Consider the following 27,434-nt stretch of genomic DNA (forward strand, 5'->3'; position numbering starts at 1 on the left):
GACATACTGATGGGGTTTTGGTGTGGGTGTCCTTCCTGTTTGTTAGTTTTCCTTCTAACAGTCAGGACCCTCAGCTGTAGGTCTGTTGGAGTTTGCTTGAGGTCCACTCCAGACCCTGCTTGCCTGGGTATCAGCAGCAGAGGCTGCAGAAGATAGAATATTGCTGAACAGCGAGTGTTGCTGTCTAATTCTTGCTCTGGAAGCTTTGTCTCAGGGGTGTACCCCACCGTGTGAGGTGTGAGGTGTCAGTCTGCCCCTAGTGGAGGATGTCTCCCAGTTAGGCTACTCAGGGGTCAGGGACCCACTTGAGCAGGCAGTCTGTCCATTCTCAGATCTCAACCTCCATGCTGGGAGATCCACTGCTCTCTTCAAAGCTATCAGACAGGGGCATTTACCTCTGCCGAGGTTTCTGCTGCTTTTTGTTTAGCTATGCCCTGTCCCCAGAGGAGAAGCCTACAGAGGCAGGCCGGCCTCCATGAGCTGTGGTGGGCCCCACCCAATTCGAGCTTCCAGGTGGCTTTTACCTACTTAAGTCTCAGCAATGGTGGGTGCGCCTCCCCCAGCCTGGCTGCTGCCTTGCAGTTAGATCTCAGACTGCTGTGCTAGCAATGATGGAGACTCTGTGCACGTGGGACCCTCAGGGCCAGGTGTGGGATATAATTTCCTAGTGTGCTGTTTGCTAAGACCCTTGGTAAAGTGCAGTATTAGGGTGAGAGTTACCCAATTTTCCAGGTGTTGTGTGTCTCAGTTTCCCTTGGCTAGGAAAAGGGATTGCTTTCCCCCTTGCACTTCCCAGGTGAGGTGATGCCTCACCCTGCTTCAGCTTTCACTGGTCGGGCTGCAGCAGCTGACCAGCATTGATTGTCTGGCACTTCCCAGTGAGATGAACCCGGTACCTCAGTTGAAAATGCAGAAATCACCCGTCTTCTGTGTCACTCACACTGGGAGCTGGAGGCTGGAGCTGTTCCTATTTGGCCATCTTGGGCATGCCCTTGGTCCTGCTTTTTAATGCTGTTTATTTCTCAAATGCCTGGTGATCTCTGGTTCGTAGTTTATATTATGAATAAATGATTAAATTGATTGGTATAGAAGTTGGCAATATGAGTTTCCTTGCCTAAGTCTCTTTCTCCAATAGCCTCTCCTTTAAATAAAGGGTTGGTATGTGGGTAGGTGAGGCCTGTTGACTGGTTGACTTTAATTTGGAATTCTAGCTGACCGAAGATCAGGTAGGCAGGCTGGAGGCCTCTGCAATTGCCAGGGTGGGTTTTTATTTGGAGTGGAGTTGGCTTTCCTCATTTAACCCCTTCCCTGTTTCAGTATCTAGAAGACCACTGTCTCTGCTTCCCACATCCATACCTATGTCCCACCCCAAGGTGGATTGCTCACTGTAGGAACAATTTCCACATTTACCCAGGAGGCCAGGTCTGCAGGGTTTATTCTGTGTACCAAGGAAGGGTGATGGAAAAGAGGCAGGACCTGATTGACTCAACTGTTTCTTGTACAAGGACACAATTGTTCCTTGTGCAGTTGTAATCTGATGATTGTCCTGTGGCTGATTCTTGCTTTCTGTCTTAGTTTGTTCCAAGTCCCTGAGGCTTCTTTGGGAACCTCTGTCTACCTGTAGTTCTTAGACAGGGGATTCCTTTGTTGGTTCTCTGTCAGTCTTAATTCTATCTATGCATGTCATCTGAGATTTTCTCAAGCTTTCTAGTCTAATTTTAGCCCTCCTTTTTGTTTCCAGTTATCATTTAATAAAAAGAACTTGTATTTTAGAGACTGTAGAGGGATCAGAAAAGTGAGTGTTAAGTGTTTAGTCTGCAATCATTAAAGACAGAGAATATTTCATAAGTTTAGATCTGTGTTACTTACATGATTATGATTTATGGACACTTTCTTTACCTTTCCCTTTTATTTTTTCTTTTCCTTATTTATTTATTTTATTATTATTTTCAGAGACTCACTCTAAAAAAATAGGATCTCACTGTGTCCCTGAGGCTGGAATGGAACTACTGGTGCATGTCACCATGCCTGGCTAAATTAAAAACTTTTTTTTTTTTTTTGGTAGAGACAGGGTCTCACTTTGTTGGTCAGGCCGGTCTTGAACTCTTGGCCTTAGTGATCCTTCCATCTCATCCTCCTAAAGTGCTGGAGATTACAGATGTGAGCCACTTTACCCGGCCAAAGTTTTCATTTTTTAATATGATGTATAAGGTATATAGAAGTGCTTTTTTTTTCTTTTGAGACAGAGTGTCACTCTGTCACCCGGGCTAGAGTGCAGTGGCACGATCTCGGCTAACTGCAACCTCCACCTCCCGGGTTCAAGCGATTCTCCTGCCTCAACCTCCCGAGTAGCTGGGATTGCAGGCACCCACCACCACGCCCGGCTAATTTTTGTATTTTTTAGGAGAAATGGGGTTTCACCATGTTGGCTAGGCTGGCCTCAAACTTCTGACCTCAAGTGTCGGCCTCCCAAAGTGCTGGGATTACAGGCATGAGCCACCACGCCCAGCAGAAGTGCTTCTAACTTCCCAAGTGTTTAGGCTTTTTGTTTTATATTTGTTATTTTTACTTTTCTCCTTTTACTACATCAAAATGAGTCCTTTATAATTTCTGCCTTAGGGAATTCTAATAATTTATCTTTGTGGTCTAATATAAAATCATTTTTAATGTATGCCATGAATATAGTCAACTATTAATAATAATGTAGTAATAGTGGCTTGCTTATTCAGCACAAATTGTCGTGACACAATGGTAATTTCTGTGTCATGACATGTGGATTATCTCCTGATTCTTAGAACAGCATGAGGTACATATTATTTCCTACTTGTGGTGCCTACTAGGCATATGAAAGATGAGTAATTATCCTACGGTGCTGTCTGCCTCGCCCCCAATGGTGGGGTCAGGGCCAGGTCCAAGACTTTGAATTCCAGAGTCTTAGACAACATCCTATACAGCCTCCCACTGAGTAAGAGTGGTCTCTGTAGGGTGTAGACTTTGGTTTTTTGTTTTTTTTTTTGAGACGGAGTCTTGCTCTGTCGCCCAGGCTGGAGTGCAGTGGCGCAATCTCGGCTCACTGCAAGCTCCGCCTCCCGGGTTCACGCCATTCTCCTGCCTCAGCCTCCCGAGTAGCTGGGACTACAGGCGCCCGCCACTGCACCCGGCTAATTTTTTCTATTTTTAGAAGAGACGAGGTTTCACCATGGTCTCGATCTCCTGACCTTGTGATCCGCCCGCCTCGGCCTCCCAAAGTGCTGGGATTACAGGCGTGAGCCACTGCGCCCGGCCTAGGGTGTAGACTTTGATAGATACATCTGTTAGTTTGACTTTGTAGTTTTATTTAGGATGCTTGAATATGTGAATGTATTGATGAATGTATTCATTGTTGCCTTCTCTCTGCTTGGAAGAGAAAAAAATTGAAGTATACCACTACTATGGGTTTACTTTTCATGCTTTGTTATTTGGTGTATAAAGATTCACACCAGGCTGGGCGCCATGGCTCATGCCTATATCTCAGCATTTTGGGAGGCTGAGGCAGGTGGATCACGAGGTCAGGAGTTCAAGACCAGCCTGGCCAACATGGTGAAACCCCGTCTCTACTAAAAATATGAAAATTAGCTGGGCATGGTGGTGCGCACCTATAATCCCAGCTACTGGGGAGGCTGAGGCATGAGAATGACTTGAACCCAGGAAGCAGAGGGTGCAGTGAGCCGAGATCGTGCCACTCAGTACACTCCAGCCTGGGTAACAGAGCAAGACTCCCTCTCAAAAAAAAAAAAAAATCACATTTTATTTCTTCTGTAGGTCATATGCTTTTTAGTTCTTTATTTTATTTTATTTTTATTTTTATTTTTATTTTGAGACAGAGATTTGCTATTGTAGCCCAGGCTGGTGTGCAATGACGCGATGTTGGCTCAGTGCAACCTCTGCCTCCCGAGTAGCTGGGATTATAGGCATGCATCACCACGCCCGGCTAATTTTGTATTTTTAGTAGAGACGGGGTTTCTCTATGTTGGTCAGACTGGTCTCGAACTCCTGACCTCAAGTGATCTGCCCTCCTCAGCCTCCCGAAGTGCTGGGATTACAGGCCTGAGCCACCGTGCCTGGCGATGGTTTTTAGTTTAAAGGGAATCTTTTTCTCATGAGTTTAGCCTTGAATTCTACTGAGATTTACATTGGAAATCCTGTTTGCCTTTTGTTTGCCTTGTACAGCCATACTTTTATGCACTTTTTCCCTACTAATGTGTTTAGTTATTTTGCTTTTCGTGTTGATATATTTATTCAACAGACTGTCTCGGTGTTACAGTGGCGATGGGGATACAACCCTGCCTTCATGGATCTCCTGGGCTGATTGGGGGGACAGATAATAAACAAGTAAATGAATGAATAAGTAACTACAGAAGTTTAGTTTTGCTCTAATGTGGTAGCCATTAACTTCATGCGGGTTATTTAAATTAAAAATTGATAGTAGCTTACTCATTCAGCACATACTGTCAGACACAATGGTACTTTCTGCACATGGATTATCTCCTTTGATTCTTAGAACAACATGAGGTACGTATTGTTATTGGTCCTACTTACGAGGTAACCAGGACCAGGCACGTGAAAGATGAGTAATGACCCCAGGGTACTGTCTCCCTCACCCTCAACTGTGGGGGTAATTTTTACATTAAAAATTAAGGCCAGATTCAATAGCTTACGCCTGTAATCCCAGCACTTTGGGAGGCTGAGGTGGGCAGATCACTTGAGCTCAGGAGTTCAAGACCATCCTGGACAACATGGCGAAACCCTGTTTCTACTAAAAATACAAAAATTAGCAGGGGTGGTGTCGCACACCTATAGTCCCTGCTACTTGGGAGGCTGAGTTGGGAGGATTGCTTGAGCCTGGGAGGCATTGCAGTGAGCGGAGGTTGTGCCATTGCACTCTAGCTTGGGTGACAGAGTGAGAACCTGTCTCCAAAAAAAAAAAAAATTAAATGTTTTGTTCCTTACTTGCATGTGTCGTATTTTATGTGCTTGATAGTCATATGTCTAGCGGATACTGCACTGAGCAGTGCAGATGTGGGACACTTCTGTCAGGGCACGAAGGTTTGTTAGACAGTGCTGCCTTAGATGCTGTCATGGAGATGGGTTGGTTCTGAGGTACAGTGTCAAGTCACTGGGGGCACCTGGAGTGGTGACCTGAGAAAACCCGAATTTTGAGAAGGAACCTGTATTGTGAGGGTGTTGTGTATAGGGTATGTGATACTTGTATTTAGGATTTTGGTAAAAAGTGACTATTCATAAGCGATTTAAAGTTTCTGTTTTAAAAGTATAGGATTTTTAGGTAGTGTGTTTTCTCTTGTTCTAATAGGAATTGTTTTTGGTCATATTAAGGAAAATAATTGGCATGTTGATACATTTTTATTTTAGTTAAATAAATCCGGTAGCCAATGTTTACTTTTATACATTCAAAAATGGTTAAGTGTTTCATAAGTATTTTGAGCTTGTCTTTGAAAAGAGATAGACAGATGCAGTGGCTCAAGCCTGTAATCCCAGAACTTTGGGAGGCTGAGATGGGAGGATTGTTTTTCAGGAGTTCAAGGCCAGCCTGGGCATCATAGCGAGACCCCATCTCTACAAAAAGTAAAAAAATTGGGGGGAGGGATGGCATTGGGAGTTATACCTGATGTAAATGACGAGTTGATGGGTGCTGACGAGTTGATGGGTGCAGCACACCAACATGTCACAAGTATACATATGTAACAAACCTGCAGGTTATGCACATGTACTCTAAAACTTAAAGTATAATAATAATAAAAAATAAAAAAATAAAAAAATAAAAAAGTAAAAAAATTTAGCTGGGTGTGGTGGTGCACGCCTACAGTCCCAGCTCCTTAGGGGGTTGAGGTGGGAGGAGGGCTTTTCCAATTGTCCTACAGATATTTTTCAAAATGACTACTTTTAAAGTATAATCTTTTTATTCAGAGGTGGGATGCTAATTCTACAATTGCCCAGGACTTCTTTAATTTGTATATGTTAAGATATTTTAATGGTCAATTTAAGAAGTGTTGAAATTTATAAGAATCATTTCTGTATGTTAGAGTTGTGATAATGCAGACATTTTCCCTGTAGTACTTCTCTGAGTCTGATTTGTTTTCCTCCATGGGTACCACATAGGTTTATTTTAAGACGGTAAAAAATGAAAGCTGACTAAGGTACATACTGATTATCCCAGACAACACGCCGACATCACTAAATAAGAGTGCAGTTCTCATCAACTCATTTGTTTCAATTAGAAAAAAACAATCAAAACTAATTTTTCTGCATTAAATATCTTTTCAAATCACACTGAATGTGATTTATTAATAGTAATTTATCAACTTCAGTTTTCTGCTGGATACTAAAAGAACACCTCATTAAAACTAGTGTTTATGCAAATAGTGCAATATTTTAAAAACTTTTGATTGTAAAAATTTCTGTTACACTGAATACATACTGTTACTGTTCAGATATTATTTACTACTTGCATAGAAACTCACTGATCTTCTAACAAGTAGAAAAGAGACCTTTAGCCAAATGCCTCTGTACTCAGCAATAAAAGGATTAATGACTGTTTTGCTCTTTTCTCTGGTTAAAGATTTTAAAAAATCTTTTTTTTCCTTTTGCTATTAAACCACAACTTGTTTAAATTTTGTCGCTATTGCAGTATTGCAGCGGACATTACAGTTCGTGTCTCCCTATGTATATGTTTCTCTGGGCCGTGTACACGTACGAGTGTAGGCCTGACCTGTCACATTCAATTTTTAGTTTACAGTCTTATATCTAATGCTCATCATTGCATAATGTAACTAGCTGGGATTAGTTTCCTTGGTCCCCGACTCTTCAGAGCCTGTTTTCTCTCCATTTACAGACGGGCCAAGGTTGCTCGGGTGATTGGTTTACTGGCTTCGCACACAACTGAGCTCCAGGAAAATACTCCTGTTGTTGAGGTAAAGTCTTTTATTACTTAAATGTGATGAATGACAAGAAATACTGTTCTTGATTCTGTAATTTAGAACATGCAGCTTTCACTGACCTTCACTTGACTTTTCTCTGTGGGATTGTGGCAATCGTTCTAAAACTGTCACCTCAACAGACCTTTAGGCTTAAACGTAGCAGCACATTTACAACGTAGTCCACCATTAAAATGGCACAGCAGAGTTAACAAGGCTTTTGAACTCTGCTCATCATTCTTTCATTTGTTTTTGAATAAGGCTTTTTTCATTTCTAGTTTTCTTGTAGTCTGTCTAATAGACTAATGTATTTCCTAGTTAAAGCATAGCTTACAATTCAAAATTCAAATTCTTCTGGCCTTTCACCTTGAATTTAATGTTTTCGTATGAAAGATTACTTTCTACCTATTCTGTTAATGTATGTTACACTTAGTCGGTAATGGAGTTTTATCACTTGATCTGGGAAGAGGCTCAAGAGTCAGCATAGGTGAAAAGAACCAAGGCTTTTAGGGGCAACAGCAAGAGCTCCTGAAGGAAGTAAAGGGGTAAGGAGAGGGGATTTTGTAGAGTTGAAGTTGGGGTTGTGTGGTACTTGGGGCTTTGAGAGGAATTGGAAAAATTTCTGTCTTGTCCGCTATAGTAGCCAACTGGTATTTGGAGCCTTAAGAGGAACTGGAAAATTTCCTCTCTGTGCTATTCACTGCAGTAGCCAATTGCTGGGATAGTTTCCTAGCTGGCCTTATAGTGTCTGGGTGGAGATTAATTTAATTTCATTGTATTTCCCTTGCTTGCAATTCCATCTCTATTTCCTGCAAAATGTTGGATCTCTGAGCTACTAGTAAAATGCTAATAAGTCTAAATTTTTCCTTTTTTTGTGGTGGTGGGGGGGACTAAAATAAATGAATTGTGACCTATATAATTACCAATGGTACCCAGCTTGGTTCTCAGAGATGTGTCGAGTAGATTTTTATCTAAAAGATTGAGCATATAGGGCAGTATCACCAGGAAGATGAGAAGGCTTAGGATCTCAAAAATGGGAGTTCCTTCTGAGGGCTCAGAGCAAAATGTCTCCAATGAGATGGAGTAGCTGTAGGAAAAGGGAGAGAACTTAAAGTCCAAGACAAAGTCCCAGTATTTTAGAGGATATCCCTGCATCATCAGAGCAGGCATTTGTTGCTCAGGAGCTGTGAAGAAAGAGCCTCTGAATATGTAAAATATGACTGTTGAATTAAATTATTCAGTAGGTGCAGTAATAAGTAGGACGGATACTTTAGGAAGCTGAGTTAGTGAATTTGAAGATCAGTTGGATGAATTCTCTTAGGATTCATAAAGAAAGAGGATAAAGATTATGAACTAAAAAGGCATGGATGATAGTTTCAGATTTGTTGAACTATCCAGTGTAGTAGCCACCAGCCACTATGGCTATAGAGTGCTTGAAGAAAAGCTAGTCTGCACTGAGATGACCAACTTATAGAAAAGAATAGTATGGCCACCCTGTAATTTCCAAACCCCATTGTCCTACTTTATTACTTTATCTTTTTCACACTATATATCACCACCTGGCATTTTATGTATTTATTTCTCTTTCCACACTAGACTACAAGCTCCATTGGAAAAGGGATTTTGAACTGTCTTGTTCAACACTCCACCCCAGTGCCTAGACAGTGCCTTGTGTATATATAGATACTGACAAATATTTCAAAATAAATGAATAAAACTCTATCAGTATTCTTGGAACTCCCTGTAGCAGTGCCTGGAAGATGGTGTGTTTTGCTGTTGCAGGAATTCTCAAGGGACTGAGCAGAGGGCATGTGAAGTAACCTGGGACCTGCTGGTCACCCTGGGTGATGTGATGCCCTCATTCTACTGGTACTTGCTGTTGCTGCTGCTGCACTCCCACTTGGAGAGTTTGGCCCAGCAGTTCCTGAACCATATTTGTTACCTGTTCTCACTAGGGTTGAGTTCTTTGGCCAGTTTTTATTCTCAAAGTATTTCTCCTACTCCAGTTGTACTTTGTTGACATTGTATTCCTGGTGCTGCCTCAACTGAGAGGAAAAGGGTGGGTGTTAATTCCCGAGGTTCTTGTATCTTTTATTCCAGTACTGTTCTCTTCATGGGTGTTTGCTGATGCTTTATTAGTTTGAAATGCAAGACCTTAGGGAAAATCATACTTATTTCATTAAAAAAAAATGGCATATACTGCACTATCTGGTGAACTGTTTTGAATTACACACACTGTATTGTGAACTACATTTGGTTGGATAATAGAGAGCTTGTATAATAACTTGAAATTGAGTGAGGTGCTCCTTTGTGATGCCATCTTAATTTTTGTTATTTCTCAACACTTTTTAGTTATTTCATTACTTTCAATGGCAAAAATTGTAATCACTTTTCCACGAGCCTAATTCCTGCTGTGAGCAATTGGCTGTGATAGTTTAAGTAGCCACTAGAGGTCATTCAAGCACTAGGAAAAAAATTGTGCAAGTTTGAAGAGTTTCCAGAAGCAGGATCTGTGGAAGCTGAGCAAGTACATGGTACCATGTTTCATCTTTTTCTTGTTTTTTTTTTTTTTGTTTTTTTTTTTGAAGTTTCTGCTACAGGATGTGTGGCTCCATTCCACTGGTGATTTTTTACCATTTGAGATGAATAAGGTAAATGAAAACCATTATAGTCTCTCCAGAAAAATACCGTCAACACTTAGCACATGATTTTAGGGGATCTGGGAACCCTGTGGAGTGAACCTTTGGTTCATAACTCTTGAGACAAGGTTTCTGTATAACTCACAATTGGGTGCTTGTAGATAATTTTTCAATAATCAGTAACAAAATTTCAAGTGTGAGATGAATCCTGAGTTCTCTATTAGGGTTACTCTTAGTGAACAAGAAAAATTGTGGTTGTAGATCCCATTAGCATTTTATTTTTTACTTTATTTATTTATTTATTTATTTATTTATTTTTTCAGACAGAGTCTCGCTTTGTTGCCCAGGCTGTAGTGTAGTGGTATGATCTTGGCTCACTGCAACCTCTGCCTCCCGGGTTCAAGGGATTCTCAGCCTCTGCCTCACGAGTAGCTGGGACCGCAGGTTCCTGCCACCACACTCCTTCTAATTTTTGTATTTTTAGTAGAAACATGGTTTCATCATGTTGGCCAGGCTGGTCTTGAACTCCTGGCCTCAAGTGATCCACTTGCCTTGGCTTCCCAAAGTGCTGGGATTACAGGCGTGAGCCACTGCACCTGGCCCATATAAACATTTTAAAGGCATAGAACCTCATTTTGTTACTCACCTTTGTACCCCACAGTGCCGAGCCAGCAAAGTAATGTGTATTTTAGGCACTCAGTCAATGCTGAAGAGTTTAATGAATGATTAAAAGAATGTCAGAAGAGTATGATGGTATAATTTGTTACAAAGAGACAGAGAAAATGGAGCAAAAATCTATTTTACTATCCCTGTAATATAATTTAAATCTCTTTCATCTTATTCTCTCATCAACAGCTACAGAAAATAACAGTCATGATCTCCTTTATGCATTTAGAAGCATTTATTGACATTTGTATCTTTTTCACAGAAAAATATAACCATCTAAAGCTTATTTTCCTAGATAACACATTTACGACTCTGTAATCATTGTGGTTTCTATGTGTAATAATTTTAAAAAATATTTCTGTTATTAAGCCAACATATTTAGTCTGAAGCATGCAGTGGATATATTTTAGGAAATTTAATATAGACCCATCAAATTCTAGAACTGAAAGGAATTTTTTTTGTGACCGAGTCTCACTCTGCTGTCCAGGCTGGAGTTCAGTGGCGCAATCTTGGCTCACTGTAACCTCTGTCACTAAGGTTCAAGCGATTCTCCTGCCTCAGCCTCCCGAGTAGCTGGGATTACAGGCATGCACCACCACACCCAGCTAATTTATTTTGTATTTTTAGTAGAGACGGGGTTTCACCACGTTGGCCAGGCTGATCTCGAACTCTTGATCTCAAATAATCCACCCGCCTCAGCCTCCCAAAGTGCTGGGATGACAGGCATGAACCACCACTCCTGGTCAAAAGGAATGTTAATAGACATTTTAGGTTAACCCATTCATTAAATTTCTTTATTATCAGCTGGGCATGGTGACTCATGGCTGTAATCCCCGTACTTTGGGAGGCTGAGATGGGAGGATAACTTGAGCCTAGGAGTTTGAGACCAGCCTGGCCAACACAAGGAGACCCTGTCTCTAGGAAAAATAGAAACAGTTTGGCGTGGTGGTGCGCATCTGTGATCCCAGCTACTCAGGAGGCTGAGACATGACCCTGGGAGGTTGAGGCTGCAATGGGCTTGGGCTACTATGCTATTGCACTCCAGCCTGTGCAACAGAGCAAGACCCTGTCTCAAAAAAATTTTTTTTTATTATGGAAAATTTCAACATATATAGAAGTAGAGAGAGTAGAATAATGAGGTAGCATCATTCCCTTCCAGCAATCAACACTGACTGATCTTGTTTCATCTTGTCTCCTGCTTTCATTTCCCCTTTCCCTTTTTCTCTCCCTCTCTCTTTCTTGCTGGAGTATTTTAAATAAAGTAGTATCATTTTGCTAGTAAATATATTTTTCTAGCAGACAGGGATTAGAAAAATATATAACCGTGATTTCATTATCACACCCAATACATTCAACAGTAGTCTCTGAATATCATCTAATACCCAGTTAGTGTTCAGATTTTCTTGGTCGTTCCATACATGTCATTTTGTAATTTCTCTTTGAGCCAGGGTTGTGTTTAGATAATGTGACCCTTAAGTCTCTTAATTCCTGGTCTCTTATTTTTCAGTGTCACTTATTTGTTACAGACAAATTTTCCCTTGTCTTGGCCCAAATTGGAATACCAGAAGCTTTATTGCACCCTTTTGGTATTATTTAACATAGTCCTTTATCACCTGTCTTTCCTTTCTTGCATATGGCTGCTTAGATGTGAACCCTTGATTCAGTACTTTTATCGGGGGGATGGCTTGGGGAAATAGGAATTTGTCATAGTTGGTGTTGTATTTTTCCTATTGCTTCATAGAAAGTGAGACAACTAAACATTAAATGCCTGTATTAGAGGGGTTACAGTTGATCACTAGAGTCAGATGTTGCCAGCCTTATTATAAACATTGCCATCACTCTTTGTTTTCTTCATACCCTCATCTGTGAGTCAAGAACTCATCACTCTTTTATTTCATAGTTTTAACATCAATCGATTATTGTCTACATGTAGTCATCCTTTAGAGTTGCAAAATGATAATTTTCTTATTCTGTAATTTCCTTTCTATTTGTAGTTGGAAGTCTTCTTGTAGAAGATCTTTCCCTGATCAACAATTTGGTTATCCTAAAATAGGGTTTGTTTTGCAAGGCAAGATAAATGCTTGATTGTTCCTCTTCATGGTTCAGTTTTCAGAATAAAGAGTTGGTACCTTAGAAATCTCCTTAAGTGTGCAGTGAGATTGATTTTATGTTCTTAAGAACTTACAGATGTATGTATGTAGATCATCTAGTCCTTTGCAGTTGTTAGTCTTTTCAATGCTTACGTTGTTTCATCTCCATCCAGTGGGAGCTCTTTCAAGTTTGCTCCTTTCTCCCTTTGACACGAGCCTACTCCTGTCTCTGATAGCTTGCTGGCTTCTCGGCAGTGAGCTTTCACAGGCTTGTTTCGGGAATAGTCAACCCCTAGTTTTGAAACTACTTCTGTAAGGAATCTTGTTTACTTTTTGTTAGAAGATGTAGTTAGAGAATGCAGTCTGGGTTCTCTAGGATTTCTTTTTTTCTTCCTATCTCTATTAGTAGGTGGATTATATTAATGGAATTCCTAAAAATAAATCACCTTTGCATCTTTAGAAGAAACAACTTGGTGCTCTCTATAATTCACTGTTGGAGTCTCTTTCCTAATGTTTTTTCTAGAATTATTCCTCTATTTTTTCTTGCCACATTATATTGATTCTTGGAGAATCCAGGCTGTTTGTCCTGTAGAATGTTCCACATTCCAGATTTGTCTGCTTGCTTTTTCTCGGTATTTCTCTGAATTGCAAAGCTATAAATAAACTGGGAATTTTTCTCTTTTTAAGAAACAATAGTACCTAGATCTAACCTCTGAAAAGAATGGCCAGTGCTCTGTATTCTCATTAATACTTGGTGTTGGCATAAAATCATGTTACGTAAGTATTTACCAGTTTCCTCTTTTATTTTAACGTTAATGGTTACTGAGTTTGGTATGGCATCAGAAGATATGCATATATACTTTTTCTCGGTATTGCTAACTTATTCCTCTAGTTCACACATTTCCTATAAACTGTAGGTTAGGTCTGGAAGCTTCATTAGATTCAGGTTAAACCATTTTTTTTGGTAAGAACATAATAGGTGATATTGAGTGCTTCATATTTCAACTCATCAGGAAGCATGCAGTGTCAGGTTTTATTAGTTGTGCCTACTTTGATCATTTGATTAAAGTAGTGCTGCCAGAGAGCTCCACTGTAAAGGTACATCTTTTCCTTTGCAGTGCCACTTTCGCTCTCATGTGATATATGCAATAAGAACATAATATTAAAACTTATGTAGATTATAACTGCTGTTTTAACATTTTTCTAAAATAAAACATACAATTTTAGTTCAGGAAATGTTAATCATTGTATTAATTGTCATTAATTGCCATTGCATTTTCTCTTTATTTTCAACAGATTATTACTATTTTTATTTTTGAGATGGACTTTCATTGTGTTGTTGAGGCTGGACTACAGTGGCACAATCATAGCTCACTACCTTGGGCTTAAGCCATCTTCCCACCTCAGCCTCCTAAGTAGCTAGTACTAGAGGTGCGTGTCACCATGGCCAGCTATTTTTATATTTTTTATTTTTTGTAGAGACATAGTCTCCCTATGTTGACCAGGCTGGTCTTTTTTGAATTTTTAAAAATAATTTTAGCCAACCTTTATTGAATGCTTACTGTGTACCATGTGCCAGGCTGGTCTTAAACTCCTGGGCTCAAGTGATCCATCCACCTCAGCCTCCCAAAGTGTTGGGATTACAGGCATGAGCCATCACACATGGCCTCAACAGATTGTGAATTCACTAAGTTCATCATGCTGTGTAACGTTATTATCACCATTATTGTTTTTGAAATTAATCTAATTTAATTTTTGTTTTTTGAGGCAGGGTCTTGCTCTGTTGCCCAGGTTGGAGTGCAGTGGCATGATCATGGCTTACTGCAACTTCATACTCCTGGGCTCAGCTGATCCTCCCACCTCAGCCTCCGCAGTAACTGGGACTACAGGTACATGTCACCATGCCTAACTAATCTTTTAATTTTTACTTTTAGTAGAGATGGTGTGTGGTATTATTTCCCAGGCTGGTCTCTAACTTATGGTGACAAGCAATCCACCTGCCTCAGCCTTCCAAAGTGCTGGGATTACAGGCATGAGCCACTGTACCTGACCTCTAATTAATTCATTTATTTTTAATATATATTTTTTATTTTAATAGCTTTTGAAAAACAAGTGGTTTTTGATTACATGGATGAGTTGTATAATGGTGAAGTCTGACATTTTAGTACACTGGTCACCTGGGTAGTGTACATTGTACTCAATATGTAGTTTTTAAAATCCCTCTCCCCTCCCCCACTTGTGAGTATCCAGTGTCCATTGTACCACTCCCTCTGTATGCCTTTGCATACCCATAGCTTAGCTCCCACTTATAATTGGGAACATATGACATTTGGATTTCTCTTCCTGAGTTACTTCACTTAGAATAATGCTGGCCTCTAATTTAATTTGAAAAATTTATTTTACGTTCTATGTCCTCATGTTTTTTGTGGGATAATCACATTTTATGATTTAGTTCTTTAAAAGAGTGATTGACTTAAGAATATTGACAGTATGTTCTTTAGCTTTCTACTGAATTGGTTATAGAATTGAATTTTATGTTAAAAGGGGTTATATGGTGATTTGAAGCATTATTTAACTTAGTTGTTTCTGAAAATTGTGTGCTTTTGGAAACTCTAAACATAGTGTATGATGAATCTATTTCAAACGCTGTGGTACTGTGTGCTCCTCTTTGGGCTCTTGCTCTGTGTTAAGATGCACGATTGCACCACTTCCTCTTCTCTCTCTCCTAGCTTGAGTAGTATTGCTTTTCATTACTAGAACAACTGCACATAGTTCTGTCATTGTCCTTATTTTCCATAGCCCTCATTTTCAATGTATAACTTTTATCAAGAACAAACAGCACTTGTAGCACTTTCTGAGATGTATCAGTTATATATATATGGACTTATTTTTCCGTATAGTTTTTCCATGTAGCATTTATTATGGTTTTGTAAATATTCTTATAAAAATAACATGTGGTCTTCTAATTATGGCAATTTAGCTATTGAGATAATCTTGTAAATTATGAGTGATCCTCCCACATCAAAAAAAAAAAAAAAAAAAAGGCAACACAAAAACAAACCTAGAGGGCAGGTGCAGTGGCTCACACCTATAATCCCAGCACTTTGGGAGGCCGAGGTGGGTAGATCACCTGAGGTCAGGAGTTTGAGACCAGCCTGACCAATATGGTGAAACCCTGTCTCTACTAAAAATGCAAAAATTAGTCGGGTGTGGTGGTGGGCGCCTGTAATCCCAGCCACTTGGGAGGCTGAGACAGGAGAATTGCTTGAACCTGGGAGGTAGAGGTTGCAGTGAGCCAAGATCACGCCACTGCACTCCAGCGTGGGCGACAGAGTGAGACTCCATCTCAAAAACAAAAAACAAACACGAAACAAACAAATCTAAAAATGCAGGGTAAAATGTAACAAAAAGACTTTGGAATACACATATGAATGAACAAGAAAGTGAAGGAAATTTTCAAAAGTCAGAAATGGGGACAACTAAAATCCTGAAATGGTAACACTTTAAGGCTGTCTGGGACAAGATGAGATGGTGGTTATTGCTGTTGTATAATACTTTTGAGGTTTGATACAATTTAAAAATAAAAGATGAGGCTTGAGGTTTGCCTGAAGCAGTTAGATGGAGCTAAGAGCCTTGGAGAGCTATCCTTTTAATAAAATGGGGAATTTGGAAAAAAAAAAAGGCAACTCACTTACCTACATAGAGAGATAACAAAGACGTCTGTTTATTTATTTATTTATTTGAGATAGAGTCTCACCCTGTCACCTAGGCTGGAGTGCAGTGGCGAGATCTTGGCTCACTGCAACCTCTGCCTCCCAGGTTCAAGCAGTTCTCTGCCTCAGTCTCCCGAGTAGCTGGGATTACAGGCGCCTAACACCATGCCTGGCTAATTTTCTATTTTTAGTAGAGATGGGGTTTCACCATCTTGGCCAGGCTGGTCTTGAACTCCTGACTTCGTGATCCACCTGCCTTGGCCTCCCGAAGTGCTGGGATTACAGGTGTGACCCACCGCATCTGGCCGGAGTTTTTGATTTTTATCTTCAGCTCTAGAAAGAGGGAGAAAAAAAGTCTTCCATATAATTTTTCAACTGCAGTTTTTTTTTTTCCAATTTTATTCATGTTTTGGGGTATGAATTTATACTTCTCCCAAACTGGGAAATTAACATCAAAACCACACCTGGGCTCCTGGTTCTGATAATGGTCAAGGAGCTGTATTGGGCTTACCATCTTGCCAGTAATAATAATAATACATCTGGACGGAATATAAAAACAAAAGTAGGCAGAAACTGGAGGCAACACACTACTTGAAAGAAGGGAAGTGACCTGGCTGAGCTGGACGTTTAACTAGTTTATCCTTCTGCAGATGTGCTAAGTTCACACCAAGGGAATAGAGTTTAGGCAGAAAGTGACTTCTTCCTGGGTCAAGGAACTGAGGTTGGAATTTGGCCCTGCTGCGAAAGGGTGGTGGAAAATGAGTAGGGAAAAATCATAGTAAGGGCAGAGTCATAAAATATGTGTACAAGTTCCTCTACAGTCATTGGCTAACTTTGAAGCTGTGCATGTGCTGAACGGAACCCAGCAGAAAGCAGCAGCTGGGATTAAATATGAGTAGCCTAAATATTCCCGTCAAAAGGCAGAGATTGTTATATTAGGTTGGAAAAAAAAAAAGACCTACGCTGGTGCAGTGGCTCACAGCTGTAATCCCAGCACTTTGGGAGGCCAAGGCAGGTGGATCACTTGAGGTCAGGAGTTCAAGACCACCCTGACCAACGTGGTGAAACCTGTCTCTACTAAAAAAAAATACAAAAAAATTAGGTGGGTGTGGTGGTGCATGCCTCTGTAATCCCAGCTACTTGGGAGGCTGAGGCAGGAGAATGGCTTGAAACCTGGAGGCCTAGGTTACAGTGAGCTGAGATCCCACTACTGCACTCCAGCCTGGGTGACAGAGTGAGACTCCATCTCAAAATAAAAACAAAAACAAAAACCTAGCTATATATAGTTCATATGAGACATACTTTAAATAGGAGGTTAGACTTAAAAAACAGAAGAAGATATACCATGGAAACACTAGTAACAAGAAAGCTTAAGTAGCTATATTAATAACACAGTAGAAATTAAGGGAGTATTACTAGAGATAAAAACAGTTCATAATAATGAAAATTTCAGTTCATTAGGAAGCATTAACAATCCTTAATTTGTCTGTGTAAAATGAGACTACTTTAAAATATATGAAAGAAAATTGACAGAACTAAAAGGAGACCTTGATAATGACAAATTCATTATTGTTGGATATCTTTAAAATAAGTAGATAAAAATTATGTAAGAACATGGAAGATTTGAATGATATTAATGATATTGAAATAATTAACATTTATGGAATGCTAATTCCCACAATTGTACAATACCTTTATTTTGAAAGCACACTGAATAGTCACTAAAACAGACCATATTCTTGGCCATAAAACATATCTTTATAACAAAGTATTGAAAGTATTTAGAATATGTTCTCTGACCATGTTGGAATTAAATTAGAAATGTCTAACAAGAGGAAATCTAGAAAATCCACCAAATGTTGGGAAATTAAGAAAAATACTTGTAACTCATGGGTCAATAAAATCTCACAAATTTTTAGAAAATATTTAAAAGTGAGTAATAAGGGGAACCCAACACATCACCATGTTTGTGATGCTGCTGAAGTCGGGATAAGAGTGAAATAATTCATAGCTGAAATCCTCAGATTAGAACAATAGTTCTGAAAACTCTGTGCATCACAGTTGCCCGGAAGGTTTGTTAAAACATAGATTGTCAGGGTGGGCGTGGTGATTCATGCCTGTAATCCCAGCACTTTGGGAGGCTGAGGTGGACAGATCACTTGAGGCCAGGAGCTTGAGACCAGTCTAGTCAAGGATGGTTTAATAGAAACCCTGTCTACTAAAAGTACAAAAATTATCTGGGCGTGGTAGTACACACTGGTAATCCCAGCTACTTGGGAGGCTGAGGCATGAGAATCGCTTGAACCTGTGAGGTGGAGTTAGCAGTGAGCCAGGATCTCATCACTGCACTCTAGCCTAGGTGACACCTTGCCCTCTTAAAACAACAAAACAGATTGTCAGACCCTACCTCCAAAGTTTCTCATTCTGTAGATTTTGAGTGGGGCACAATAATTTGCATTTCCAGTAAGTGCCCTTGTGGCTTTTGATGCTGCTGGTTTAGGGACTATACTTTGGGAGCTACTATATTAGAAATCAAGAATGTTTTAAGTTCCAGTTTAAGAAGCTAGAAAAAGGAGAGCAAATTAAACCCAATGCAATTCAAATAAAGGCAATAATAAAAATAAGAGCTGAACTCAATGAACTCGATAAGTAACAATAGATAAAAAATTATGATGTCGTGTGTTCCCAGAGGTAGAAAAGAATAAAAAAAGAGATGAAACCAAGCCAATAGTTCATATTGATAAATTGCATAAATTTCTTAAATCTCTAGCTAGATTGAGCAAAAGAAAATAGAGAGAAAATACAAATTACCAACGTCAAGACTAGGAGATAGCAGTATGAATCCAATGTATGTTAAAGGATACTAAGGGGATAGTCTGAATAACTTCATACTTGACAACTTAAGTGGAAAAAGTGCTTGAATAACAGAACTTTCTGGAACTGATAGAAAAATTTTGGGAGCCCTGTATCTGTTCGTACATTATTAAAAACCTTCCCACAATAACAGTTCCAGGCTTAGATGACTTCACTGATGAATTCAACACACATATACTGTGAATGCACACAAACACATATACAAGTGCATATTACAGTAGATATATTAATACAGGGGTCCCCAAACTGGGCTGTGGACCAGGACTGGTTTATGGCCCGTTAGGAACCGGGCTGCACAGCACGAGGTGAGCAGCGGGCCAGTGAGCATTGCTGCCTGAGCTCTGCCTCCTGTCAGATCAGCAGTGGCATTCCATTCTCACAGGAGTGTGAGCCCTACTGTGAACTCCTCATGTGAGGGATGTAGGTTGTGCGCACTGTATGAAAATCTAACTGATGCCTGATGATATGAGGCAGTACAGTTTCACCCCAAAACCATCCCCCTAACCCTGGTCCATTCAAAAATTGTCTTCCACAAAACTGATCTCTGGTTCCAAAAAGGTTGGGGACTGCTGCATTAATATATATTGATACTTAATTATATTCACTCAACATCAGGTCTACTTAGCTTTATGAGAAGGTACCACACAAGCAACACAGCATGAACGATAACAGCAACGATAACAGGAGGTCTTGTGATATAGATACAGCTTGCATGTGGTGGTAGATGAGGCTGAATGGGTGTGGACCAACTCAGTTTAGGGAAATCATGTCTAAAATTGTTTGAAGGTAGATAATTCTTAAAGTGGGTGGAAGGGAATGACCCAGGGTAATTGGCCTTAGATCAGAGAAGGAAGGGACATTTTATCCACTATAACAGGAAGAAAAGATGAATACATGTAAATGAAGTGGGTAAGATTTGGTGTTGGATGATGAGTTATCTTCTTGAGCTCCTGAACTCAAACAATTGACTTGACCTTGGCCTCCCAAAGTGCTGGGATTACAGGCGTGAGCCACCATGCCCAGCCTTGAATGAGCTATCTAATATATAGTGGCTTCTGACTCTGGGGTACAGCAAGGTCACCGTGAGAAAGAGAATAATGAGGCAGAGCAAGATGGTGGAATAGAGGATTCCACCTGTCATCCCTCCTGCAAGGACACCAAGTTAACAAATATCTACATGGTAAAAGCACCTTTATAAGAACCAAAAATCAGGTGAGCACTCATAGTACCAAAAATCGGGTGAGCACTCATAGTACCTGGTTTTAACCTCATATCGCTGAAAGAGGCATAAAAAAACCCACAAAAAAACACTTCTGAATTGCCAATACCACTCCCTGATCCCTGCCCTAGCAGCAGCCTGGTGTGGAGAACATCTCTGGGCACTGGGGGAGGGAGAACATAGCAGTTGTGAGGCACTGAACTCAGTGGTGTCCTGTCAGAGCAGAAAGGAAACCGAGACCAAACTCAGCTGACGCCCGCCCATGGAGAGGGCATGTAATCCAGCCTTAGCCAAAGGGGAGTCCCAGTGGTGGGAGCTTGAGTTCCTGCAAATCTTACCACTGAGTGCTGCAGCAAGCAATGTGTACAAGCAATGTTGAAAGGCAGTCTAGGCCATAAGGACTGCAACTTGTAAGTGAGTCCTAGTGCTGAATTAGGCCCAGAGACAGTGGACTGAGGGGGCATGAGACATACTGAGATGCCAGCTGGGGCAGCTGGGACGTGCTGGCTTCATTCCTCCCCCAACCCCAGGCTGCACAGCTTGCGGCTCCAAAAAAGACCCTTCCTGCTTGAGGAGACAAGAGGGAAGAGCGGGGAGGACTTTGTCTTGCACGTAGGATACCAGCCCAGCCACAGCAAGATAGGGCACCAGTTAAAGTCATGAGGCCCCTGTTTCAGGCCCTGGCTCCCAGATGGTATTTCTAGAACAACCTGGGCCGGAAGGGAACCTGTTGCCTTGAGGGAAAGGACCCAGTGCTGTCAGCATTCATTACCTGTGAACTGAAGAGCCTTTGGGCCCTGAATAACCAGCAGTGATACCCCCATATTACATTTTGAGGCCCTTGGTGAGTCTCTAAGACTTGCTGGCTTCAGGTGAGACTTACCACATGACCAGTTGTGGTGTAGGGGCAAAACTCTTCCTGCTTGAGAAAAGCAGAGGGAAAAGTAAAGGGGACTTTGTCTTGCACCTTAGGTACCAGCATGACCAAAGAGGGTAGAGCACCAAAAGGGCTCTTGGGATCCCCAATTTTAGGACTTGACTCTTGGATGGCATTTCTGGACCTCCTGGGCCAGACGGGGAGCCCACTGTCCTGAAGGGTGAGGCCCAGGTCAGGCAGCATTTATGACAAGCTGACTTAAGAGATCTTGGGCCTCAAGGGAACATCAGTGGTAGTCTGGCAGTAGTCCTCATTGCCTGGTGGTGGCTATGGGTGAGAATCCTCTCCCTTTGGAAAGGGGAAGGAGGAAGGGAAGGACTGCTTTGTGTAGTTTCAGTACCAGTTCAGCTGCAGTATGTACACCAGGTAGACTTCTAAGGTTTTTGACTCTAGTCCCTGACTCCTGGATGGCACTTCTGGACCCACCTGGGACTTGGGGGACCTTGCTGCCCTGAAGGGAAGGACAGGCCTGGCTGGCTTTGCCATATCTGATTGTGCAGCCCCAGGGCCTTGAGTGAACATAGGCAGTAGCTAGGGAGTGGTTATAGCAGGCCTTGGGTAAGACCTAGCACTTCTCTGGGTTCAGGTCTGACCCAGTGCTGTCACAGTGGTGGTGGCCACAGGGATGCTTGTGTCACTCCACCCCAAGCTTTAGGTCTTTAGGTGGCTCAGAACAGAGAGAGAGAGAGAAAGGTGGGGGAAGGGGGAGGAGGGAGCGGGGGAGAAAGAGAGAGACAGAGAGATTGACTCTGTATGTTTGGGAGAAAGTAAGGGAAGGGAATAAGAGTGTATGTCTGGTGATCTAGAGAATTCTTCCAGATCTTACCTAAGACCATCAAGGCAGTACATGTATGAGAATGCAAGAACCACAGTGTTGTTGGGCATGGGGTGCCCCCTAAAGCAGATACAGCTTAGATCACAACACCCAAGTCCTTTCAAATATCTGAAAAGCCTTCCCAAGAAGGATGACTACAAATAAGCTGAAACAGTGAAGACTATAATAAATACCTAACTCTTCAATGCCCAGACACTGAAGAATATCTGCTATCAACACCATCCAGGAAAACATGACCTCACCAATGAACTTTATAAATAAGGCACGAGGGACCAATCCTGGAGAAACAGAGATATGTGACCTTTCAGAGAGAGAATTCAAAATAGTTATGTTGAGGAAACTCAAAGAAATTCAAGATAACACAGAGAAGGAATTTAGAATTCTATCAGATAAATTTAACAAAGAGATTGAAATAATTAAAAAGAATCAAGCAGAAATTCTGAAGCTGAAAAATACAGTTGGCACCCTGAAAAGCATATCAGAGTCCTTTAATAGCAGAATTTATTAAGCAGAAGAAAGAATTAGTGAGGTTGAAGACTGGCTAATTGAAAATACACAGGCTGCGCGCGGTATCATACTTGTAAACCCAGCCCTTAGGGAGGCTGAGACTGGACTGCTTGAGCTCAGGAGTTTGAGACCAGCCTGGGCAACATGGTGAAATCCTGTTGTTACAAAAAAACAAAAATTAGCTGGGTCTGATGGTGTGAGCCTGTGGTCTTAGCTACTCTGGAAGCTGAGGTGGGAGGATTGCTTGAGCCCTGGAGGTGGAGGTTGCAGTGAGTTGAGATCATGCCACTGCATTCCAGCCTGGGTGACAGACTGAGACCCTGTCGCAAAAAAGGAAAAACAAGAAGCATGCCTACAAGATCTAGAAAATAGCCTCAAAAGAGAAAGTCTAAACGTTATTGGCCTTAAAAAGGAGGTAGAGAAAGATAGAGGTAAAAAGTTTATTCAAAAGGATAATAACAGAGAATTTCCTGAACCTAGAGAAAGATGTCAGTATCCAAGTACAAGAAGGTTATAGAACACCAAGCAGATTTAACCCAAAGAAGACAACCTCAAAGCATTTAATAATCAAACTCCCAAAGGTCAAGGATAAAGAAAGGATCCTACAAGCAGCAAGAGAAAAGAAAGAAATAACATAAAATGGAGCTCCAGTACATCTGGCAGCACACTTTTCAGTGTAAACCTTAAAGGCCAGGAGAGAGTGGCATGTCGTATTTAAAGTACTGAAGGAAAATAACTTTTATCCTAGAAGAGTATATCTGGTGAAAATATCCTTAAAATGTGATAGAGAAATAAAGACTTTCCCAGACAAACAAAACCTGAGGGATTTCATTAATACCAGACCTGTGCTACAAGAAATGCTAAAGGGAATACTTCCGTCAGAAAGAAAAGGACAGTGATGAGAAATAATCATCTGAAGTTAGAAATCTCACTGGTAATTGTAAGTACTTAGAAAAACACAGAATATTGTAACACTGTAATTGTGTGTGAAATACTTCTACCATAAGTAGAAAGACTAAAATATGAGCCAATCAAAAGTAATAATTACATTAATTTTTCAAGATGGTCAATAAAATAAGATATAAATAGAAACAGCAAAACGTTTAAAAGCAGGGGCATGAAATTAAGGCATAGAGTTTTTATTAGTTTTCTTTTTCTTTGTTTGTTGGTTTTTGTAAATAGTGTGAAATTATCAGGTTAAAATAATGGGAAAGAAAGAAGGAAGAGAAGATCACAAAACAACCAGAAAACAAATAACAAAATTGCAGGAGTAAGTCCTTACTTATCAATAATAACATTGGATGTAAATGGACTAAACTCTCCCATCAAAAGACAGAGACTGGCTGGATGAAAAAACAAGACCCATTGATTGTTGCCTATAAGAAACACACTTCACCTATATAGACACACACAGGCTGAAAATAAAGGGATGGAAAAAGTATTCCATGCAAGTGGAAACCAAAAAAGAACGGGAGTACTTATATTTACATTAGATAAAATAGATTTCAAGACAGAATCTGCATGAAGAGCCAAAGAAGGTCACTACATAATGATAAAGGGGTCAGTTCAGCAAGGTGATATAACAATGTAAAATATTGTAACATATGTAAACAATGTAAAACATGTACCCAACACTGGAGCACCTAGATATATAAAGGGAATATTATTAGAGCTAAAGAGAGAGGCCGTGATACAATAATGGCTGGAGACTTCAAAAGCCATTTTCAGCATTGGACAGATCTCCCAGACAGAAAATCAACAAAGAAGCATCAGACTTAATCTGCATTATAGACAAAAAGGATCTAATATTTACAGAACATTTCATCCAAGAGCTGCAGAATGCACATTCTTTTTCTCAAACATGAATTATTCTCAAGGTTAGAACACATTTTAGATCACAAAACAAGTCCTGAAACATTAAAAAATTGAAATAATATCAAGCCTCTTTTCTGACCACTATGGAGTAAAACTAGAAATTAATAAGAATTTTGGAAACTTTATAAATACATGGAAAGTAAGCAATATGCTCCTGAATAGTGGGTCAGTGAAGAAATTACAAAGGAATTTGGGGGCCAGGTGTGGTGGCTCACGCCTGTAATCCCAGCACTTTGTGATGCCGAGGTGGGTGGATCACGAGATCAGGAGTTCAAGAGCAGTCTGACCGACATGGTGAAATCCTGTCTCTACTAAAAAACAAACAAACAAACAAAAATTAGCCGGGCATGGTGGTGTGCGCCTGTATTCCTAGCTACTCAGGAGGCCAAGGCAGGAGAATTGCTTGAACCTGGGAGGCAGAGGTTGCAGTGAGCTGAGATTGCGCCACTGCACTCTAGCCTGAGTGAAAGAGTGAGACTCTGTCTTAAAAAACAAAACAAAACAAAAAAACAAAACAAAGAAGAAGAAGGAATTTGGGAAGTGAGGTGGCAGGGCAGAGGCTGGCAGCTGAGGCAGTGACCATGGCGTATCATGGCCTCATGGTGCCTCTCACTGTGATGAGCATGTTCTGGGGCTTCGTTGGCTTCTTGGTGCCTTGGTTTATCCCTATGGGTCCTTACTGAGGAGTTATCATTACCGTATTGGTGACCTGTCCAGTTTTCTGCTGTCTCTTTTGGCTGATTTCAGTTCTGGCCCAACTCAACCCTCTCTTTGGACCACAGTTGAAAAATGAAGCCATCTGGTATCTGAAACATCATTGGCCTTGAGGAAGAAGATGTGCTCTACAGTGCTCAGTCTTTGAGGTCACGAGGAGAGAATGCCTTCTAGATGCAAAATCACCTCCAAACCAGACTACCTTTCTTGACTTGCCCATTTTGGCCATCAGTTGCCTCAAACATTAGCACCACATTTAAATGTCTTATTCTACAATGTAGTGTTTTTTCCTTCACTTTTTTACACTTTAATGAATTATGTGCCTACTTAAACTGAACTGTGCTGACTCCACAAAATGATTATGTACTCTTCTGAGATACAAGATGCTCTTCTTCTGAGAGATACGTTACTCTCTCCTTGGAATCTGGCACTTGAAGATGGCTCCTGCCTTCTCACATGAGAATCAGTGAAGTGTTTAGAAACTGCTGCAAGACAAATAAGACTCCAGTGGGGCAGTCAGTAGGAAAGCATTTTCAGAGGGAAGAGCTATCTCAACAGAATTACACCTTACTGTATTTTCAGGATAAATTTATTATTTCTGCCATCTTTTGGAATAAATTATTTTTCTGCTTTCTATGGGGGAAAAAAAAAAGGAATTTGGGCCAGGAACTGTGGCTCATGCCTATAATCCCGACACTTTGGGAGACCAAGGTAGGCAGATCACATGAGGCCAGGAGTTCCAGACCATCCTAGGCAGCATGGTGAAACCTTGTCTCTACAAAAAGCAAAACAAAACAAAAACAAAAACAAAAATTAGCCAAGCATGGTGGCATGTGCCTGTAGTCCCCATTACTTGGGAGGCTGAGGTGGGAGGATCGCTTGAGTCCAGGAGGTGGAGGTTGCAGTGAGCTGAGGTCATGCCACTGCACTCCAGCCTGGTTTAAAAAAAAAAAATTGAAAAATTTCTGGAAACAAATGATAATGTAAATACAACCTACCAAAACCTTTGGGAGGCTGGACATGGTGCCTCATGCCTGTAATTCCAGCACTCTGGGAGGCCGAGGCAGGTGAATCACTTGAGGTCAGGAGTTCGAGACCAGCCTGGCCAATGTGGTGAAACCCCATCCCTACTAAAAATACAAAAAGTAGCCAGGCATGGTGGCAGGTGCCTGTAATTCCAGCTCCCTGGGAGACTGAGGCACAAGAATTTCTTGAACCTGGGTGGTGGAGGCTTGCAGTAAGCCGAGATCGCTCCACTGTACTCTGGCCTGGGCGACAAAGTGAGATTCTGCCAAAAACAAAGCAAAACAAAAATACCCTATGGGATACAGTAAAAGCAGTACTCAGAGATAATTTTATAGCTATAAGCGCCTATGTCAAAAAGAGGAAAAACTTCAAATGAACAATCTAATAATACATCTTAAAGAATTAGAAAAGCAAGGGAAACCCAAATCTAAAATTAGAAGAAAAGAAATAATAAAGATCAGAGCAGAAATAAATGAAATTGAAATGGAGAAACAATATAAAAGATCAATGAAACAAAAAGTAGTTTTTCCGAAGAGTTAAAACAAAATGACAAATCTTTAGGCAGACTAATAAAAAAAGAAGATCCAAATAAATAAAGTCAGAAATGAAAAAGGACACATTACAACTAATACTGCAGAAATTTAAAGAGTCGTTAGTGGCTATGCCAACTATATGCCAATAAATTGGAAAATCTAAAAGAAGTGGACAAATTCCTAGATACATACAATCTACCAAGATTGAACCATGAAGAAATCCAAAATCTGAACAGACTAATAACAAACGAGATCAAAATCATAATAAATAGTCTCCCAGTAGAGAAAAGCCAGGGACCTGATGGCTTCACTGCTGAATTCTACCAGACGTTTAAAGCAGAACCAACTAATACCAATCCTACTCAAACTACTCAAAATAAATAAATAAGTAAATAAATAAATTAAATAAGACGAGGAGAGAATACTTCCAGAATTACTCTACGAGGCCAGTATTACCTTATACCAAAATCTGACAAAGATGATATATCAAGAAAAGAAAACCACGGGTTAGTATCTCTGATGAATATTGATGCAGAAATCCTCAACAAAATACTAGCAAACTGAATTCAGCAATACATTGGAAAGATCATTCATTAGAAAGAGAATAATGAGTACCCAAGGGATTTGAGTAGAGGAGGAGATATGAAGCATCATCTCAGAGAAGGGGAAAGCTGGCCCTCTAGGGAAAGAGAATAGGGCTCTACAGAAACTAGGTTTGTGCGGGAGAATTCGTGGTAAAAGAAGTTAGCCTAGTTTATGCTGTTTTCCAGAAGATAGCTGAGTTTCAGTCAAAGAGAGGGGTTGGATCTCTTTGGAGGGAGAGTGGCCACTTCCA

At 40.6% G+C, this 27,434-nt stretch overlaps 1 protein-coding gene and 1 pseudogene across 10 annotated transcripts in view; both read left to right on the forward strand.

Moving 5' to 3' along the window:
* The window catches only part of ULK4 (unc-51 like kinase 4), a 702,682-nt gene that overhangs the window by 72,950 nt on the left and 602,298 nt on the right, over positions 1–27,434 (forward strand). For 8 of the 10 annotated variants that reach the window (XR_012090659.1, XM_073010314.1, XM_073010313.1 and 5 more), the window contains 2 exons: positions 6,890–6,968; positions 9,560–9,622. Coding sequence is in view for 9 of the 10 variants with exons in the window: in XM_073010314.1 (XP_072866415.1) it covers positions 6,890–6,968; positions 9,560–9,622 (142 nt within the window). In the remaining variant the exon portion in view is untranslated. The remainder of the gene's footprint in view (positions 1–6,889; positions 6,969–9,559; positions 9,623–27,434) is intronic. The other 2 variants (XM_007983772.3, XM_038004123.2) reach the window with 1 other exon arrangement.
* On the forward strand, positions 22,522–26,024 carry LOC140709793 (V-type proton ATPase subunit e 1 pseudogene; annotated as a pseudogene).

The sequence above is a fragment of the Chlorocebus sabaeus genome, chromosome 22, assembly GCF_047675955.1.
Source record: "Chlorocebus sabaeus isolate Y175 chromosome 22, mChlSab1.0.hap1, whole genome shotgun sequence".
In the NCBI taxonomy this organism is placed as follows: Eukaryota; Metazoa; Chordata; class Mammalia; order Primates; family Cercopithecidae; genus Chlorocebus; species Chlorocebus sabaeus.